The 20,152-nt window shown below is 38.3% G+C and overlaps 1 protein-coding gene across 1 annotated transcript; it reads right to left on the reverse strand.

Annotated features, from left to right (window-relative positions):
* Nucleotides 1-12,885: 12,885 nt before the first annotated feature.
* ccdc106a (coiled-coil domain containing 106a) lies at nt 12,886-20,093 on the reverse strand. The gene is made up of 9 exons (XM_036584855.1): nt 19,949-20,093; nt 19,313-19,393; nt 18,985-19,086; nt 18,255-18,440; nt 17,861-17,911; nt 16,731-16,958; nt 15,686-15,889; nt 14,907-15,210; nt 12,886-14,196 (listed from the first exon to the last, which is right to left on the reverse strand). The coding sequence occupies exons 2-9, from the start codon at nt 19,365-19,367 to the stop codon at nt 14,172-14,174; spliced, it is 1,155 nt and encodes a 384-aa protein (XP_036440748.1). The 5' UTR covers nt 19,368-19,393; nt 19,949-20,093; the 3' UTR covers nt 12,886-14,171.
* Nucleotides 20,094-20,152: the final 59 nt, after the last annotated feature.

Consider the following 20,152-nt stretch of genomic DNA (forward strand, 5'->3'; position numbering starts at 1 on the left):
CTCTCTCACTCTCTCTGTCTCTCAGATTCTCAGTTGTATCAGCAGTACAGCGAGGTGGTCCAAAACAGGGAGATCCTGCATCAGTCACGTTCTGATGCCAGCTCTGTATTTGGGGAAATTGTGACCGTTCCACAGTCTTCCTCTCCTTGTCCCTCACCTCCTCCAGCTCGCCGGCCCCTTCCGCCTCTTCCATCCCGTGCCCCACCCTCACTCTCTGTCTCATACTAACTCCAGTGGGCCTCTAGCCATTCCCCAACAAACTGTTTCGAGGCCACTGTCCCCTCGCCTGTCCAGATCCTTTGCCGCTTCTCCTTTGCTATGGCAGGAGCTGCCCGGAGTGAGCAACAACCCTGAGCTGAAGAACCTCAGCGAGGACGAGAGACGTCTGCAGGAGGTACTGCACTATGCCATTCTGAAACTTTAGCGAGGGATCCAAGGTAATGAAGGACAGATCTGATCGGCTGTCTGTGTTGCAGGTGAGATTTGAGGTGGTGACATCAGAGGCATCTTACTGTAGCAGTCTGGACATCGTCGTGGAGCACTTTGTCAAGTCCAAACAGCTGAATGCCCTCTTGGCTACGCAAGACAAAAACTGGCTTTTTTCCAGGCTCGGTGATGTAAGAGCCATCAGTCACAGGTAAGAAATAACACGGCTGTAGTATAGGAATAGGAATGAATCAGAAGTGAAGGCATGAATACTGCACTCCATTAACCCTTAGTCAGATTACGTTTACATTTATGGCATTTGGCATGCGGTCTTATCTACCTTACAGTCTAACAATTCATGTTAGAGAAGTTTATGAATGTTGTGTTGGGAGTCTTGCCCAAGGACCCTTATTGGTATATAATGATGTGCTTGCCCAGAATTTCTGTTGCTGTAAACTAATATTCTAACCTCTTTTGCGATTAATTTCCAATTTAATGGTCTATAATTCTGTTTTAACCTGTAATTTTGCATTCTGTAGTTTTTTCTCTCAACTGGAGGAAAGAATTGAACTCCAGTCTGCCAACTACACAATCAGCAAAAATTATTATACTAATTGTATATAAATATGAAACTACATAATTAATTAGTTAGTTACATAATTAATTACATTTATGTTCTGTATTGACAGGCTCAAGTCTAAAATTCTGCCTTTTTTTGTTTTAATGTCAACAAAAAGGGAAACACATGACAACATGTGCGTTGTCATGACAAAGCATGTATTTTTTATTTACAGCTGTGCACATTACAATGGCTTTTTATAGCATCATAGTGAATTGCATAGTCAATATCTCCTCTTCTCCTTACAAAATACAAATGTGGTATTGATTTAAAGTTCAAAATTTCCCCACTTAGAAATGCATGAGAAATCCTGTTGCTGTAAACTCATACTCTTGTACTAGTAAATCTCCAATTGAATTGTCTATAATTCTGTTTTGACCTCTAATTTTGTTGTTTTCTGTAGTTTTTTCTCTCAACTGGAGGAGAGAGTTGAAAGCGATGTTATGCACTTTACTGTCTGTGACATCATCATCAAACACTGTCCACGATTTCGAGCGGTCTATGTGCCCTACCTCACCAACCAGTCATACCAAGACAAGACCTATCAAAGATTAATGTAAGTGTCATGCGTGTGGACAATTCATACTTTTTGAATTTTTTGCATTGTTTCTTTTTTATCTCCTGTATCTGGACTCTTTTGGCTCCTACTTACTGTGTTCATGGGGCCTTTTTTTAAAGGAATGAGAATGCTGGATTTCGAAACATAGTGGAAAAGTTGGAGCACAGCCCCAAGTGCCAGAGGCTTCCTCTCCGCTCCTTCCTGATCCTCCCATTCCAGAGAATCACGCGACTGAAACTGCTAGTACAGGTAACAGATCTTAAACTGGTAGTATAAGCACTTTATTTTTCAGTCATTCTCACTCTCCCTGTGGAAAAGAAAACACATGAACTGCGAAATATAATTGTATGCAGAATTACTAATTAATTACTATAATAATCGCTAATTAGAGCATCAAAGCATGGCATTAATGCATAATGACCGCATAATGATGCATAATGAATACATTCCATACCTTCAAGTTCCAGGAGTCAAAATGTCTAACGTGGATGTTTTTTTTTATATAAATTTGATTGATCTTACTGTTCATGATTTGGTCAGAATACACTGCTGTTGTGCTAACTGTGTGATGAGTTTTAAAAGAGTACTGAAAATACTTGTAATTGTAAAAAACAGAAATTATTTGACACCTGGGAAATTAAATATCTTCACAAATTCAATGATAAGATGCTAAGAATGTATGTACATTGCTGTTCAAAAGTTTGGAACTCTGCTGTTTTCAACAATATAAAGTTAACTTGGATTCAGGTTAATGTATAAAGTGATTCTAATATGCAAGTCCTGTGTATCTTCTCAGATAATTGGTAGGACATTAGGAAGCTGTAAATACAAAGAAATGTGACAAAAAATGTAATTGTAAAATGTAAGTGGATAATAACAGTGTATTATTTATCATTTAATAGTGCCTTATTTACAGAACCCTTGAAATATTGAATAAAACATCTAAATATTCCTCCTGGTGAATAGTTGGTAATATTTAAATCCACATTGTATTATTGTGTATTATTTTATATAAAATAACACAGATTGTTAAGAAAGTAATTCCAAATTTCTAATTGGTAATGTAAGCTCAAGAAGGGAATCCGTGGCAAGAGTGCTTAAACGTGGATTTTATTAAATGCTGTAGGGGACAGTGTTTTCCTCTGCTGTACCTGCACATGCTGCTCTGTTGGTGTAGTTCACCTCCTCCATTATCTGTTTATGCTCTTCATGAGCTTTTTGTAAAGTTTGTACACCAATATTTGCGTGTTGCCAGTCAGAGTTTTGTCTGCTTCCTCCAGTTTATTCTGGTCAGTAGCACATCTTTTTTCATGTGTCTACAAGAGAAAGAATGCTGTGGATGCTGCTGTTGTAAACAGTGATGAAAGCTTGGTGAACATTGCTGAGCTAGGCTGTTGTTTGTTGTCAGTTTCCATCTCAGCTATGACAGAAGAGATATCTGGCCTGTCCTGCTGAAAGCTGATCCCCATGTGTAATGTCATGCTGGATTCTAACACAAAACACTTCTTAGACGACACAGTAGCCAAACCTGTGACTGTATCAGGTCCATTTTTAATATGGATAATACATCAATGTTGAATGATCTGCAGTCACTCATAATGAGGCTATGGAGAGTGAGATGAAGTTCACTAATGCACTTGAAAACTTTCATGTTCACAGTCATAATGATGAGTTGATCTAGCTTGAGAGAGGCCTCATTCTGTAATTGTTTAGTAAAGAAATGACGTTTCTCTACACATTCAATAATTTTAGAGGTTAAATATTATTAGCTGCAAATGTTCATCATTGTACTTTCTTCAGTTTGAGTTCACAGGTAGCTTAAAGACATGCTGGAAGAGACAGACAAGTTCAGTTATGAAAGCTTTCATGTTTTCAGTAGGCCTTTATTAGGTTTTACCACACTACTTACTTTTCTTTTCATTGCATTAAATTTGTTACATATAGTAAAATACTGGCTATCAGTTTAATTCTGTTATAACAATTTAAGAGAGAATTCCAGCAATTTTCCTGTATAATTAAAAAATTCAAAAAATGATTTAAACAGAGTCATTCAGAGTGGTTTGATATGAAAAAATGAAATTAGAAAATCCGACTCAGATTCCTGGACAATGGTGGTGATAGGAACTGGGGGTCACAATGTCTATAAGGCAAATATAGCCATTTTACAACATCAATGTCTCAGGCATCAGGCACTGCATTTATAACCATTTTGTGTAATTGCTTTCTGTGATGTAGCTTTTAGAGCAGGCGTGTCCAATCTTATCCGCAAAGGGCCAGTGTGCCAGCAGGTTTTCATTCCAAACAAGCAGGAGCTCACCTGATTCCACTTCTTTTATCAATTGGTCAGTCTTCAAATGACTGATCATTTGAACTCCTGCTTAGTTGGAATAAAAACCTGCAGCAACACTGGCCCTTTGCGGATAAGATTGGACACCGCTGTTTTAGAGGCATTAAATGCTTTAGACATCTCGTTCCCATCACTACCACTTTGAGCAATTTTGCAAACATTGATTGAAGTTTCTTTAGAACAGAGCATTTCACATTTAACCACTCTACATGACTTTGTTTACATCTTAACAATTTAATTATGCAGAAATTGGTAAAATTCCTCTTTAACCCCTTAAAATCTAAACCTAACAAAAGTCTTAGGTTATAGAAGTGTGCAACAAACTTTTGAGCCCACAGATGGGCCCTATCCTTTTAAGGGGTTAAATCACCTTTAAAAATCTGAGAGAAAAATTACAAAAAAAGTAAAATGGCAGATATGCCAATATCCATTTAACCCTCTAGCCAAGGTATTTAAACAACAGATTAATCCTCTTTCTTTCCCACACTTTCTCTGTGTCTTGTAGAACATCGCAAAGAGAACAGCTCCGAAGACAAAGGACGAGGCACAGGCCATCAAAGCCATGAAATTACTGGAGAAAGTAGGCAACACACATAGACACACTCTCTCTCTCTCTCTGACATTCACATACACACAAACTTATGCATTCTGTGGTTCTTCTTGCTGTTCTGCTGTGCAGATGATTCAGGACAGTAATGACAGCATATCACAGATGAAGAGCATTGAATCACTCGTGTCTCTCAATGCGAAAGTGGACTTTGAGTGTAAGGTGAGTATGTCTTTTCAGCTCCCATGGTGTGTTGTAACGTAGCTGTAAATTATTATTGTGGCCAAAGTTTCCCTGTAAAACCCAGTAAAGCTATAGACATAAACCAAGCTGTTTGTTTATTTATTTGTGATGTATGGATTACAGTTCACCCATTGTTCTCAAACTAGGCTACCTAATGATACAAGGGGTATTATTTTTACTTTTGTTATTTAATTTCATTTCATTGGCTGATCATGCAGCTGCGTTACTTTTCTGAGACAGGGTCGACAAACAACAACAAACAGCTATACATTTTTTGTTCCACCCCTTGTAATTTGTCATGAGTCATTTGTAATTCATGTTATTTGTGTTGATGCACATATAATGTGCACATGGGCACATGGATCAAAATGTTTACGACAGCTATACAACAGTAACAACCAATTATTAAAATGCATTATTTTAATCATTTGCAGATTCATTTGCAGATTCATTGTTATAGTCATTTGCAAAATTCTCTTAATGTCTTGATTGTTGATGTTGATATTTGGACTTTAAATGGCTTTCAAGCTGAATTGCTTTCACAGGAACAGTGCATAATTCTGACCGGTTAATGTTGATTCTCACAATAACAGCCGTAACCACTATAATGTGATTATAATGTGATAATGTAAAGCTAACAAATGCATAAGTTAATTGAGTTAAGCCTGTCTGTGATATACCAGTATAGTTTTGAGACTCAGGAAAGGTTTCAAGTTAGGTTTCAAGCCTTTTGGTATGTGTTAGAAGGCCACATAAATGATATTAAGGTATTTTAACAAATGGGTAATGGCAAAATAAAGAAAAAGAACCAAATGCTTCCACACTCAGTGTAAAAATGAGAGGAATGAAAAGGCTCATCAGCTGTCTCTGCTGGTCTACTGGGGTTCAGCTGGATTAGCTAATTTAATTCCTCTACTTACTAAAGCTACTGCAATACCAACATAGAGAAAGCAATTAATGTCACATTGATATACATTTCAGATGGAAGAATACATTTTTAACTTTGCAAAATTGCAAATTTTAAGTAATTTCTATTCACCCATTAACAATGAAATTTGTATTTTATAGGAACCACCATTTGTCTACCATTCAAATATAGCTATTTTATTTACTTTCCCAAACCGCCAGTGAACCTACACGTCCTCTGATGTTAATATGGATTGTTGATAATGGTAAAATAGTACCTGAAAAAGTATGTTTTCTCTAGAGACCTTACAACCTTGCCTTACAACACTCTGCATATACTTCTCCACCATAAATGAGTTTTATATGTTGTTATATGTTATATGTTCAAGGCAAAAACCTTCTGTCAAAACTATCTTAAAACAATGTCTCAGACATCGGGCAATGTTTTCACAATCACTTTGTGTAATAACTTTTTGTGAGGTAGCATTTAGAGGTGTTATACGCTTTGCACATCTGGTTCCTATCACCACCATTGTAAACAATTATGACTCAGTAAGTTTCTCTACTGACTGAATGACTGTTTTACATCTTAATGATTAAATCATGTATAAATTTAGAAGAAAAAGATAAAGCACTGTAAAAAGTTTGTGAATTGTAACTTAAATACCAAAATTATTTCACAGCAAAAAACATGGATTAGCAGCCAACTGGAACTCATAAATGTGTGTGCCTGTGTGTGTGTGTGTGTGTGTGTATGTGTGTGTCAGACTCTGCCATTGATCAGTCAGTCACGCAGGCTGGTGAGAGAGGGCCTGATCACAGAGTTGAGGGATTTCTCTCTGAAGGAAACTGAGAGGAGCGTCTATATTCATCTCTTCAACGACTACCTGCTTCTCTCACTGCCAAAAGAGTGAGTTTTTCTATCTTTTCCTTTTAAAAGCATGTTTCAGCATATATCTGTCCTTACACTTTCATATCGAAATATTTTGTTGTCTCATAGCTTAACAGCTAGCCTGCTCTCCATAATAAACTAGTCTCTCTTCTCTCTATGCAGAGGTGGCCGGTTTACAGTATTAGACCACGCTCCAGTGTCAGAGCTACGAACTGAAAACTGTAGAGTGAAGCTTCACTCCCTACAGAAGAATCTTTTCCTCCTGCACATGGGCCACAAAGTGACCCTGCTGCTGCGCACAGAGACACAGTGAGTATAGGAGAACAAAGAGAGTGTGTGCAGTGGATTCAAGCTTATTTGCCATGTTTTTCAACAATGATTTTATGATACAACCCCTGTGGACCTAGTATTACACTCTGAATAGTTGACTTTCATCACTATGTGTGACCCAGTTACTTACATATATTTAAATGCAGGCATATCGCCACTGTCAGAACAAAACCCTACATCTCCATTTTTGCTTTAGATTGTATGAAGATTTATCGATGAATTAACCAATTAAATGGTCCAAAATTACATGGAATGTTACTTTAATGTCACATTAATTTGCATTACAAGTTGAGAATATGTTTTCCTTCTCGTCTAAAGTTTTGCAGATTGGAGGTTTTCTTATGACTGCAACAATATTTAGTTTGTGAAATGGTAAATTCACATTGATAAAATAGGCACTTTCAGTTCTAAAATCAGCTGAGCCACATACACTTGTGACCACATATGCTTTTTGACCTCTGTATTAATGTGCTAAGTTATTAAAGACTATTGTGCTGCTCATGGAATAATCTTTGCCTGATTTTACTTACCAACCACAACCTACTGTTAATAAATTACACTTCTTTGCAGAAAAAATATTATAGCAATTATTATTAATAACGTAAATTATTTATTGAACATTGGTTTATTTAATTACATTGTTTTTCTACATGGCTTTTGTGGCTTACTGCTTTAATAGCAAATGCTTATTATCACTGTCATATCAAAACCTCGTATCTCCAGTTTTTTTTTTTTTTATACATAATTTGAACACATCAAATGTTCTTCACACTGTGTGAACATTTCATGATGAATGGACCAATAGAAATGATGCTAAATTACTTGGAATAAAATTGTGTTACGTTAACTCACATTAAAAATTAAGAATGTTTCTCCTGTAAAGTTACAGTTTGGGAGATTTATGGCTTTGTTAAGATAGAGATGATATTTAGGTCTGATATGCTTGACATTTGATACTGCAAACATAAGCAGCCATTACTGGCCGTCTCTGACTCTGCTGCTCCTGCAGGGCTGATAAACTGCGCTGGATTTCTGCGCTCTCTCGTCCTCATCCTGAAATTGACTTCAGTGCTGCACAGGGTAAGTGTCATTTCCAATCCAAAAAGAAGTTGTGCCATTAAAAAGTTGTGCAATGTCCCGTTTGTTTAAATATTTTACATCTACTCCCTCACAGACATTCCACAGATGCAATGCATCAGAGCTTTTGTCGCCCAGCAGCCTGATGAGCTCAGCTTGGAAAAAGCAGATGTTCTGTTGGTTCACCAGCAGAGCAGTGACGGTGAGGAAGTGACTGTAGTATCTTAACAACAGTGTGTAAAAGTGAACATTACCACAGGGCCTCCGGGAAGTGCATTATTCATCAACAGTGAGCATAATCCTACAGGATAATCGGTTCAATCGAAGAAAAAACTTTTGAAGTGTCACTGTCAGAACAAAACCTTCATTGTTTTTTTATTTCTTGAAATGTTTTGAAAACACCTTTGTGTGAAAGTTTTGGGATGAATGGACCAATACAAATGGTCCACAATTGTAAAATCTATTTACATTACCATGCATTAAAGGTTAAGAAAGTTTTTTCTTTCTCCTGAAAATGTATCATTTTGGAGATACACTTTGCAGCACTCTGCTTCATGTTCAACAAAGTGTCTTTCTTTTGGTTTTCACTAAATATTTATTGATGTTTTTCTTTTCCAAACCATTGTTAAAAGCATATTGGCTCAAAAGTGGTTTTAAACAACTGAAAGGTTTGAGTGCTTAAGTCCTGGTATCACAAGACAGGGATAAAATGCACAAGGTTTAGTATTATTACCAAAATTGGACACAAATACTGCCACAAATATCTATGTGATAGATACTCTCAATAAATCTGATCACAAACTGAAAACAAAACGTTCAGTTGTATTAAACATTTCAAAACCTTTCCAAGCACTGTAGGATTACTAATGGTTTTGTCTATACCGGTTTGTGCAGGCTGGGTGGAGGGAACTCGTTTATCAGACAGACATCGCGGATGGGCCCCCGAGTCTCATCTGGAAACAATACACAGTGAAAAAGCTCGACAGCGCAACCTGGCGGACACACTGAAGATTACAGCTGCAACAGCCACAGTGTGAAGCGTCTGCAGACTGCACACTTGGAATAGTACTGTACTTGTGCTTGTCTCAGCTCAAAAGAGTCAAGAGTCTACAGAAGAGTCATGATAAGTCATGCGAGCAGCTTTTGGTGCACTTGAATAGTGCATAATGTTTCTGCTTTTAAACTGGTCTCTTGGGATCCTTCTAAGCTTTATGCTATTCAGAAATCACTGGAGTGTAACCCTGCACATGGCCTATTTTATGGATTTGGACTATTATCCTAGGGAACAGCTATAAATACATGCAAGAACCACAAGAGGTAAATGGTTAATGGTTGACTGCCTCCTTTTTAAGAGGATTATATAGATTATATGCATTACACATACTTCTGTGCCTCTTGAGCCTCAGTAGCAGAGCAGAACAGTAATTAAAGTTAACACAGTACAAATATGTCTATGGTGACCAGTATGAAAAGGACATGGATTGTAGTTTTATCTGTTTTGCTTGTACGTAACGTTTTATACTGGTGAGGTATTTAGGGAGATATATGGTGCCTTGTGTTCATGTGTTCATCTGGAGTAAAAATATCAGCACAACATCCTCCTTATGCTGAGACAGACAGCATTGATATGCCATAAAAATAAAACAGCTGCTATATCTCAAAACAGGCCTGGGACGCTTTCTGAACAGTGCTGAATGGTTAGGACACATGTTTTATATGACATGGTGAGTGATGGGCAAGTCATTTATTGTAAAAGAGCCTTTATCTCAGTCTTCAGTAACTGTAATGCAGTGTCATGATATGGAATTAGGTGTAGTGAGAGACTGTTCAGAGTTCCAGTCTCCTTACACATCTCTGGCCTGTAGTCACCTGACTGAACTGAAAAGAACCAGATGAATAAATATCCACTACGCTGTCTTTTAAGAGGGGAATAAACTACATGATTTCACTCCCAGTGGTACCCCCAGTTACTATCTGTTATAATAACATGCCATTATTTGCAAAATTATGATTGACATAGTTATCAGCCAGTCAGAATCAACTCTTAATGATACAGTGCTGTGAAAAAGTATCTGCCCCTCACCCGATTTCTTCTATTTTTGCTAATTTGTCACAATTAAATGTTACAGATCATCCAACTAGTTTTAATATAAAATAAAGACAACACGAGTAAACACAAAATGCAGCTTTTGAATTATCATTCCATTTATTGAAGAAAAAGATTTATTTAAAACCTATTTCACCCTTGTGAAAAAGTAATTGCCCCCCTAAACCTAATAACTGGTTGTGCCACCTCTGGCAGGAACAACTTCAATCGAACGTTTGCAGTAACTTGCGATGAGTCTTTTACATCGCTGTGGAGGAATTTTGGCCCACTCTTTTTTGCAGAACTTTTTTAAATTCAGCTACATTGGAGGGTTTTTGAGCATGAACATTTACGGTCTTCTCACAGTATCTCAATGGATTCAAGTCAGGACTTTGACTCGACCACTCCAAAACCTTAATCTTGTCTCTTTTGAGCCATTCAGAGGTGGACTTGTTTGTGTGCTTCGGATCATTGTCCTGCTGCATAACCCAACTGCGCTTGAGCTTTAGTTCACATACTGACGAGCAGATATTCTCCTTCAGGATTTTTTGAATAGAGAGCAGAATTCATGGTTCCATCAGTTAAGACAAGTCGTCCTGGTTCTGCAGAAGCAAATCAGCCCCAGACCATCACACTACCATGTTTGACTGTTGGTATGATTTTCTTATGGTGGAATGTGGTATTAGCTTTATGCCAGATATAACAGGACCCCTGTCCTCCAAAAACTTTGACTCATTAGTCCAAAGAATATTATCCCAAAAGCCTTGGGGGTCATCTAGATGTTTTTTTGGCAAATGAGACGAGCCTTTGTGTTCTTTTTGGTCAGCAGTGGTCTGTGCCTTGCAACTCTCCATGGATGCCATTTTTTTCTTTCTTTTTGTGGATTTGTGTACACTGACCTTAACTGAGACAAATGAAGCCTTTCTGGGTTCTTTTGTGACCTCCTAGATAAGTTGTCAATGCGCTCTTGGTGAAATTTTCTTTGAAAGCTTCACCACTGTTCCAAGCTTTAACCATTTGTGGATAATGGCTCTCACTGTGGTTTGCTGGAGTCCCAGAGCCTTAGCAATGGCTTTGCAACCCATTCCAGACTGGTAGGTTTCAGTGAGTTTGCTTTGCATCTGTATTTGAATCTCCTTACGTGGCATCATGTACGGCTTTTTGAGACGTTCTACCCTGCTTCACATTGTCAGACAGGTTCTGTTTAAGTGATGCTTAAATTCAACAGGTCTGGCAGTAATCATGCCTGGGTGTGGCTAGTGGAGTTGAACCCAGCAGTCAACTGAATTTGGTTAATTGGTTGATTTAGTAGCTAAGGGCACAATTACTTTTTCACATAGGGCCAGGTAGGGCTAAACAGCATTTCTCCTTCAATAAATAAAATCATTTAAAAACAGCATTTTGTGTGTGCTTGGGTTGTCTTTGTCTGACATTAAAAGTAATATGATGATATGAAATATTCAAGTAAGACAAATATGCAAAAATAGTGGGAAGGGGCAAATACTTTTTCACAGCACTGTATGCCCTCTGTCAAACGAAGGAAAAACTCTGACAAAACTCCTCAGAATAAACCTGCAGTGAGAACGGCAGTGCCAGAATACTAGTGAGAAAAATTAGGTGAAGAATGGTGGAAAAGTATTACTGAGGAACTTGTAATGCCGAACATGTAGAGGTGGGCAATGTGGCAAAAATTTAAATCATGATACTTTAAGAGGTTTTCATGATACATATTATTTCATATTACATATTTTTTCTGACATCCAATAAACTGGAAAAGACAAAGTAGTGCCATGTTTAAAAAATACTATCAAAATACAAATAATAATGATTTATATTCAGCCTTTAAAATTCTGCAATGCACTACATGCTATAAAACAGGACTATTTATGCTCTCTTTGTAATCAAACATGCAGTTGGGAAGTGTTTTAAGTACTGACGATTTCCACAATATGCTCAGAAAAGCATATTTTAACATGCTGTGATGTAATTTATCACAATAATGATAAATACAGTCATATTGCCCAATCCTACTGACATGCTGTCCTGATTCTCTGTAGGGTGGTGTTTTTAACCCAAAAAACACACATCTCCAGCAAAACTAGCAATAGGTAAGCTAAACTTTATCAGGGTTACTGTATTTGCGAAAATCATTAAAATATGATGTGTAACGATAAATATAGTTACAGAAAAATGTTCATCTTTTCTAACGTAGCTGCTGACTGTTAGCTTGATAAATAATCAGATTAAACAGGACTGTACAGCACTCACATTTATGATTAAAACTCTGTAAAGTGTAAAGATTAATATGAATATTCATTAAAGTTTGTTAAAAGACCTTGTGCAAAAGATGAGTCCTCTTGCGCCTCTAACATTTTTCTGACTAGCTCCAGCATTAGCTCATCCGAAGGTCTAGCTTCCGTTGCTAAAACCTCCTCCAAATTAGACATGAAAATGAAAATATATGTAATATGTAAATATTTCAGATGTACTTTACTGTGCCCTGCTAGAAAAACCAGCACAGACCAGCATGGATGGTCACCAGCAAATTCAACATATGTTGTTTTTTGGATGCTAGTATGCTGGTCAGCAGCAATGGAAGTTGATATGTTGGTCACCACCAAAGCCAGCTTATGGTTTTGTTGCTGGCATGCTGGTCAACCAGCATGACCATGGTGGGTGATCAGCTAAACCAGAACCAGACCGGCACTTGACTGGAATAAACTGGCACAGATCACCATGAAATGCTAGTTTGTGCTGTTTTTTCAGCAGGGTGTGGGAGGGGGATTTTGCAATCCTTAAGGAATGCTTTTGAATTAGGAACAAAGGAGAAAGGAAGAGTCCGCATAAACAGGATTCAATAAGAAATCAATCGCTTTAGTGTCATTTATAATAAGACAATCAACAGGACATATTTTTCTCTTTCAGCATGACAAAAACAGCATTGAATAAATGGTTTCTTGGCTATTCTCAACTTTTCAGATAAAACTTGGAGATTAAAAAAACAAGTTGCAGAAAAAAACACTACAGCCATCAATCTTCACAGAGTTACAAGATAAAACTAGACTGTACTTGGAACGTCTACAGAAAATGATTGGTTCCTGAGGCGAAACGGAAATCTACAACGGCCCCAACCCGTAATCGATGGTAGTGGACATCAAGATGGCATCAGAGGTTCAAGCAAAATACACTGTCTGATGAAGAGAATGACTATGAGGTGACGAGTGCTGTTACTCTGCTAACTTCTGACTTTCTCCTGAACTCTGGAAAGTCAGAGTAGACATGAGTAGTCTGCTCTACAACCATACACACACACACACACACACACACACACACACACACACATACTGAGCAAGGTCATATGATCTGCGCACAAACAAACACATCTGAACTATGCTATACTATAGTTGTACCATTAGTGGCTGCTCACGCATAAAGCCTGTTACCAACTGCATTTCCACTATGGTCTTTTCTCATGCTCAACAGTCAGTGGTGTCTAACAAGAGACAGATCATGACTCAGGGAGTTACATGCACTAACACAACCATAATTCAGCCTTGAGGAGGTCAGGCCAAACAGGCCTAAAGAAATGGGTGCCTTATGTTGGCTTACGTTAGCACAGTGTCAAACCGTGTATGCACTGGTCCCCAGCACACCTCATACATTACTCTCAGGCTACGAGAGAACAGTTCAGCAGTCAGCTAAGTGCTGAGAGAAATGAACAACCAACACATACTTACAGACAACAACACACACTGGCCTTCTGGAATGGAGTTAAGAACCCCTGATACAGTACTTCAGTACTTCAAAACAACACGTGACACCATAGAGCTCATTACACACAGGACTGATGTCAAAGACTGAAATATGCTCACAAATACAAGTGAGACAGTCTCTACCGAAATGGCCATCCAGTGAGCATTCTTGAGGAAGCCCAGCTTTTTTCAGCTCTATGTGAGTGCGCATTGCAGTGAAGAACAGAGGTAATACAGTATGCTGCAACAGCAGGCTTGTTTAGAGTACACCTGATCTGAACAGTAGAACGGAGAGGTTGCGAGAGTGGAAATGTGATCTAGGGTACATTAAAATACAGTGAGGGATTCTATGATACAGAAGGACAGAAGTAGCTTGTTCTCATCCAATTACCGCCCATCTGCTCCTTTTAACCTATGGGAGAAGGAGATGAAAGGACACATTTATTAGACGTGGGAGAAAAATAATTGATACATAGTAGTATATTTTATTATCAATATAGTGTCTGCAAAAGAGTGTCTTAAGCTCAAAGACTCTACAATTCATGTTTATCAACTGTTTAAGGGTTTTCCATTCACCTATTTTAAGCAGTTTTTGAGAAAGCACATAAAAATGGGATCGAAAAGCCATACATTACATTTGAAATAATCACAAAAAAAAATAGTAAAATATCACAAAAAAAAAAGTTTTTACACTTGGATGAAACATTGATGGCTATAGATTTTTCAAATAATTGATCCCATAAAATCAATGTAATCCAGACATAGTGGTGATGATTTTATGGCATCACCACTATGGCTGGACTACGTTTCCACGGGTTCGGTAGGTGGCAGCGAAGTGGGACAGTGCCTTCAAACCTCATTAAATGTGTACTGCCCACTCCCTCCAAGCAGAATGAGCAAGACTCTTGTCTAACATGACATTATCTACACAAATTTGCAATAGTGGTCACTAATTCACTTCAAATTCACGAAATGCTTAAATCAAAACCCCGCTGACTGACAGGAACGAAGGGGAACCTAATTAAAATGTACTCTGACACACTGAGTTGGATAAGCATGAGAGCATGCTTGGTATAAACAAACTCAATAAAACTCATGACTGTGTGCGAGTATGCACTGTACCTATAAGAGATTGGCAGCAGTAGGTTGTTCTTTTTCAGTGCTTGCACTTTGCTGAGCGTTTGAGGGTCCAGGGCAATATAGCAGCGCCGGGCGTAATCCAAGAGCTTCTCTTTGGATGGATCAAACTCGCCCACCTCTGCCAGCTTCTCTGGTGCCACCAGGAGTAACTCTGCAATTGGAGTAGTGGATGCCACTGTGTTGCGGTCCACACCATGGATCTGGAAGGCCTTGGACATGTTCTTTAGTCGCTGGTATGTGACTAGGATCTTCTTATAGCGGAAAAGCACACCGGCAGCATCTTTCACTGTGAACAGAAAGGGCACTATAAGAGACTGACGGCAGCTGTTTAAGCCTGGTTTAAGAAGAAAGACATTCTACAATTTGCAGAGTCCCAGTTATAGCACATGGTTGCAGTATCTAGCTAACTTTGTTTTTGTGTATTTTAATCCTGCTTGTGGAAAACCACTTCCTTGCACAGTCTCAACGATTCCCTGGACTTACACATCTGTTATCAGTTTATTAGTTGATGAACTGGATCAGGTATGTTGAGGCAGGGAATATTTTAAATTGTGCAGCAGGGCAGTGAGTACCCAGGAGCAGGATTAAGAAACACTGAACTATAGTTATATAACTTGTAACTTATGTAACTCCCCATCTCAACCCAGTTTATTTATTCCGTTCTCAATCCCCACCCATAAGGCAAAAGAGTTATGAATAATAAAACATTTAGATTAGCAGAACACACCTCAAAGCTGTAATTCAATGTGAACTGGTCTCACCTCTCTGCCTCTCTCTTCCTCGAGCTATTCTGAAGACCCTCCTCCTCTTCAGGGCAGGGTGGCCAGCACTGGATCTCCCAGAAGCACCCATATTCTGCAGAGTTATGTTTTCTGTCATCACATCCCCTCCCGACATCATTTCCTCCTCTTCCAAGTAGCTGTCCTCCAAAAAGTCCTCCTCCTCTCCCAAAAGTGAGAGGGACTCTGAGGAGGGAGGGAACACTTTACATCAGCCTCCCACTCTAAACATCACAAGAGTCAGATGGCCAGAGAATTTTAATGATACAGCATGCACAAGGTAAAAACTGCTTCATTTACATGTAACACATACACACAAAATAACCATTAAAAGTGTGTTTTCACCAGAAATAACAAAAGAATAGATACATTATCAATTATTTCTCACTCGTAGCTCACTGAGAGAAATTCTGTTGGGTTGTGGATTCCTAAACTTTTAATCTATACCACATTAATGCTCATAGAAGAAAGAAGGAGAAAGTTATTAGTTTAAAAGTTTCATTTTGAAGAAGTCATTGTGTATACAGCCTTGCAGAGAGAAAAATATCAATATATCAATATACAAAAATATACAATTTTTATCTTTTTTTTAATCAAATACAAATGAACCACACACGTCAATGGAGAATGTAAACCAAACGTGAATGTAATTAAATATAGAACTAACCAAATAAATGATATGTAATTATGTTATTACATTTGGATGAAGTAGTCAAGCGATAATCCTTATTTGTTTAAGGTCTGGGATGATAATTATATATATATATATATATATATATATAGAGAGAGAGAGAGAGAGAGAGAGAGAGAGAAAGACAGAGAGAGAGAGAGAGATAGCAAAAAAAAATTCACTTGTTTAACTAATTTAGTTTATATGAGTTAAATGAAGGTTTGAAAGTGCAGGTGTCAAACTCATTTTTTTAAGACAACAGTGGGAAAATGTCCATGTAGAACTACATGTAGAACCAAGGATAACATACAAGCCATTCCCAAGTGAGCAAATACACACATATACACACCCACACACCTTGCAAGTCATTCATGGGTCTGTTGTTATTACTGCTGCTACTGCTACTTCCACCACCATGGCCCTGTAGGAGGGGCTGAGAGTGGGAGGGGCCAAACAGGGAACTCATCTGAGCACTGACTGGTCCGGAGCCAGAGCTCATGACCTTGGTATTGGTTGGGGGCTGCTGGGCAGGCCGCTGAGAGAATGACTGACGGCTGGCTGAATGCTGAACCTCTGCTTGCTGATCTTAAAAGTTAATAATTAAAAAAAACTGTTAATACTGGTGATCATTACAATATTGTCCCTACTTAGAATAACAAAGCATGGACTTTGACCGGTTAATCTACATTAACAGTGTCATCTACTTGCAACCTGAATTCACCAGATCAACTGAATCCATCACAGGATACAGAGTCTACTTTGGGTTCTTTTTTCAAGCACATACCTGATTAACTAGGTTTATCCTCTTAAAATCCCAGCCTTATAACATTCTATTTTTTATTCAGTAACTACAGGGTCTACAATTAAAGCCTAAGTTACATATATGTGAAATAAAGGTTTGGTCCAGCCAGATGGTCCAGGAACCAGAAAGCAGAAGTATTTAATTCCCCAAAATTTCCCACATAAAAAACGACTGCATGAAATGGTTATGAATATTCTGCCTAATGCCTGAGACATTGTTTCACATTACTTCAGCAATAAGGCTTTTCCTTAGAACATATTTTTTTAAATATATCCACAGTGGAGAGGTAAATGCAAGTGTTGTGGAGCAAAATAATCCCCAAAGAAAAATATTTTACTCTGATTTAGTACTTTTTTACATTACCAACATTACATATAAAACCTCAGAAAACACTTATAGGCTCCATGGTCATTTTGGATAGTAAATAAAATGGCTTTATTTGTACTATAGACATTATGACCCCTGATTCCTATCACCAACATGGTAAAGAAATCATAGTCAGTAAGTTTCTCTACAATGTACGATTTCACATCAAAACACTCAGAATAACTGTTTACATCTCAACAACTGAATTCTGGAGAAATTTTGAAAAATCAGTGGAATTCCCCTTTAACTGTGAGTTGAAGGTACAGTGTAACATGTTGTGCCAGTGGTGTTTCTAAAACAAGAGCATGAGATTTTTTACCATGTTCATTGTCTCGTCGCCTCCTCCACGAAAAACTGCGAGAATCATTACCTAAACAAACACATAAATAAATAAGTAAATAACAGACTTCTGTTCCCCTCAATAACAACTGTGCACAAACACACAAAATACTACACATATATATACATATTCCATACACCAGGGGTGCCAACACACCTGACTCTAATATTCAGAAGCCCCAAAAGGCCTAGATTTACTAAATCAGGTATTAGATCTGAGTTGATCACATGAGGCAGGGTAGGGCACCCCTGCCATCTACCAATGTCTGTAAAACATTTCATTTTTCTTGTTTTATAAAAGAGGCTTATTATTCTGTCTTCTTCTACTGTCATGCTCTCTTTCATTTCCTCTCTCAGCTCTATCTCTGTCTCACCATTGCTCTCCTGACTCTTGGTGGAGAATATGAAGCGGTCGAGTTGACAGCGCAGAAAGTCTCTTTCCTCCTCCAGGTCTTCAATGCGTTTCTGCAGCCATGAGTTCTTCTCCAGGGAGATCTGCAGCTGGGTGCGCAGGTTTGTGATCAGCAAGTAGGAGCTTGCAGGAGCTGGAGGATCATTACCTGTGTTGGATGTAAAGACAACCACATGTTTACATCCATACATCCAGCAAAACTAATGTTATATCCAGGCAACAGAAGACAGCAATCAAAACAAATACTTTATGCACTTCCTCACAAGCTGACAAACTGATGTAAACTTTACATGTGCAATATAAACCTGGTAAAAATGAGCCAATTTTGAGCTGTACATACTGCATAATGCTTAGTCAAATATAACATATTAATGACGATTTGCAACAGTTTGACAGCCTATTCATTACGTCTGAGTATTTATACGATGCAACTGGCCACATCTAGACTGCGAGGGAATCACAGTGAAGCTGTTCTCTTGCAGGTCAACACGTAACATAGCAGCCAGTCAGGTATACACTTGGTCTTATCCCCTTAGCACTATGCACTTAACACACTGTGGCAGTTACAAATGGTTGGTACCCTAGGTAAAACAATTTGCCTTGGTGTAAAATCGCCTTGCTTTGCAGTTTCTGATTGAATGTATAGAACTGTAGATGTAGAATGCTGTAAAGTATGATATGCTCAGACTGACCTTCGAAGCTCTGTTCACTATGGTTGTAAAAGCCACCCTGCTGCTCATAGTTGTTCTCTTCAAAAGGAATGGAGATCTCATATGCATCCTCATTTTTGGGGGCTTTGGAGAGCAAAGCACATTATAGAAAGCTGGCAAATTTCCATCTCACAAAAAGCTTTTGCTATAAACGTAGATTTATAACACACATATAACAGTTTATTAAAGTTTGATTATATGAAATTATTAACCTTCATAGACACTGCATACACAAACAGGGAGGGTACATGAGAGACAGTGTTATCAAATTGGCACCAAAGCATAACAACAACCACAAAAATAAACTTACTTTGCAACTCCTGCGAACTAGAATGCTTCCTAGTGGCTGTTTCTGCCTCGTTCATATTGCCTTGATCCCGTGTGTTTCAGGCTTATTTCACATAAAGAAAAAAGTCAGGATTTAAAATAAAATTGCTTGTGGAAATAAGCAGCGTATCACTATAGTTAATCATAACCATGCAGCTAAACTTTTTTTACACGACTGCAACTGTGACAAGTGTGAAGTAGACGAAGTGTAGCTCCTCTAAGTGAGCTGTCAGCGGCTGCTGTCTTTTCACATTAGCTTAGCCCTAAGTCCAGTGACTGCAGATATCATTAGCACAAAACTTAGCAAGTCGGCAAAAACGACCCAAAACATAACACTAAAAGGGACAGATAGCTACCGTCCACACCGAAAAAACACTCATATATTACTAGCTGTGTAGTATTTTGTACTGAATCCTCTATGTAATATTCAGCTAGCTAGTTGTCACCCATGAAAAACAGAGCCATTAACGTAGCTCGGGGATGCTCTGCTCCGTTTTCATAACTCAGAGGAAAATGGTAAACGTTAGCTGGCCAAATCCAGCAGCAGCAGCAGTCAGGTTAGCTGTTGTCGTTAATGCAGCCTTTCTGCCTTCATAACACTCAGACATCGTGCACAAACCGTTCGGCGGTCCTGAGCTCCTCCGTCTTCGCACATAAAACAGTTTTCAATGTTTTTCTGTACGATTGTGTATTTGCTAATGAGCTGCCTGCTAACAATAACAATTAAATGTCTTTCCTCAGCACAGTCGTCACCCACCATAAAAAATGACGTACTTCCGGTGTGGTGCCGAATTCCGACTCCCCGGCAGAATCCGAATCCCCT

The sequence above is a fragment of the Colossoma macropomum genome, unplaced genomic scaffold, assembly GCF_904425465.1.
Source record: "Colossoma macropomum unplaced genomic scaffold, Colossoma_macropomum, whole genome shotgun sequence".
NCBI lineage: Eukaryota > Metazoa > Chordata > Actinopteri > Characiformes > Serrasalmidae > Colossoma > Colossoma macropomum.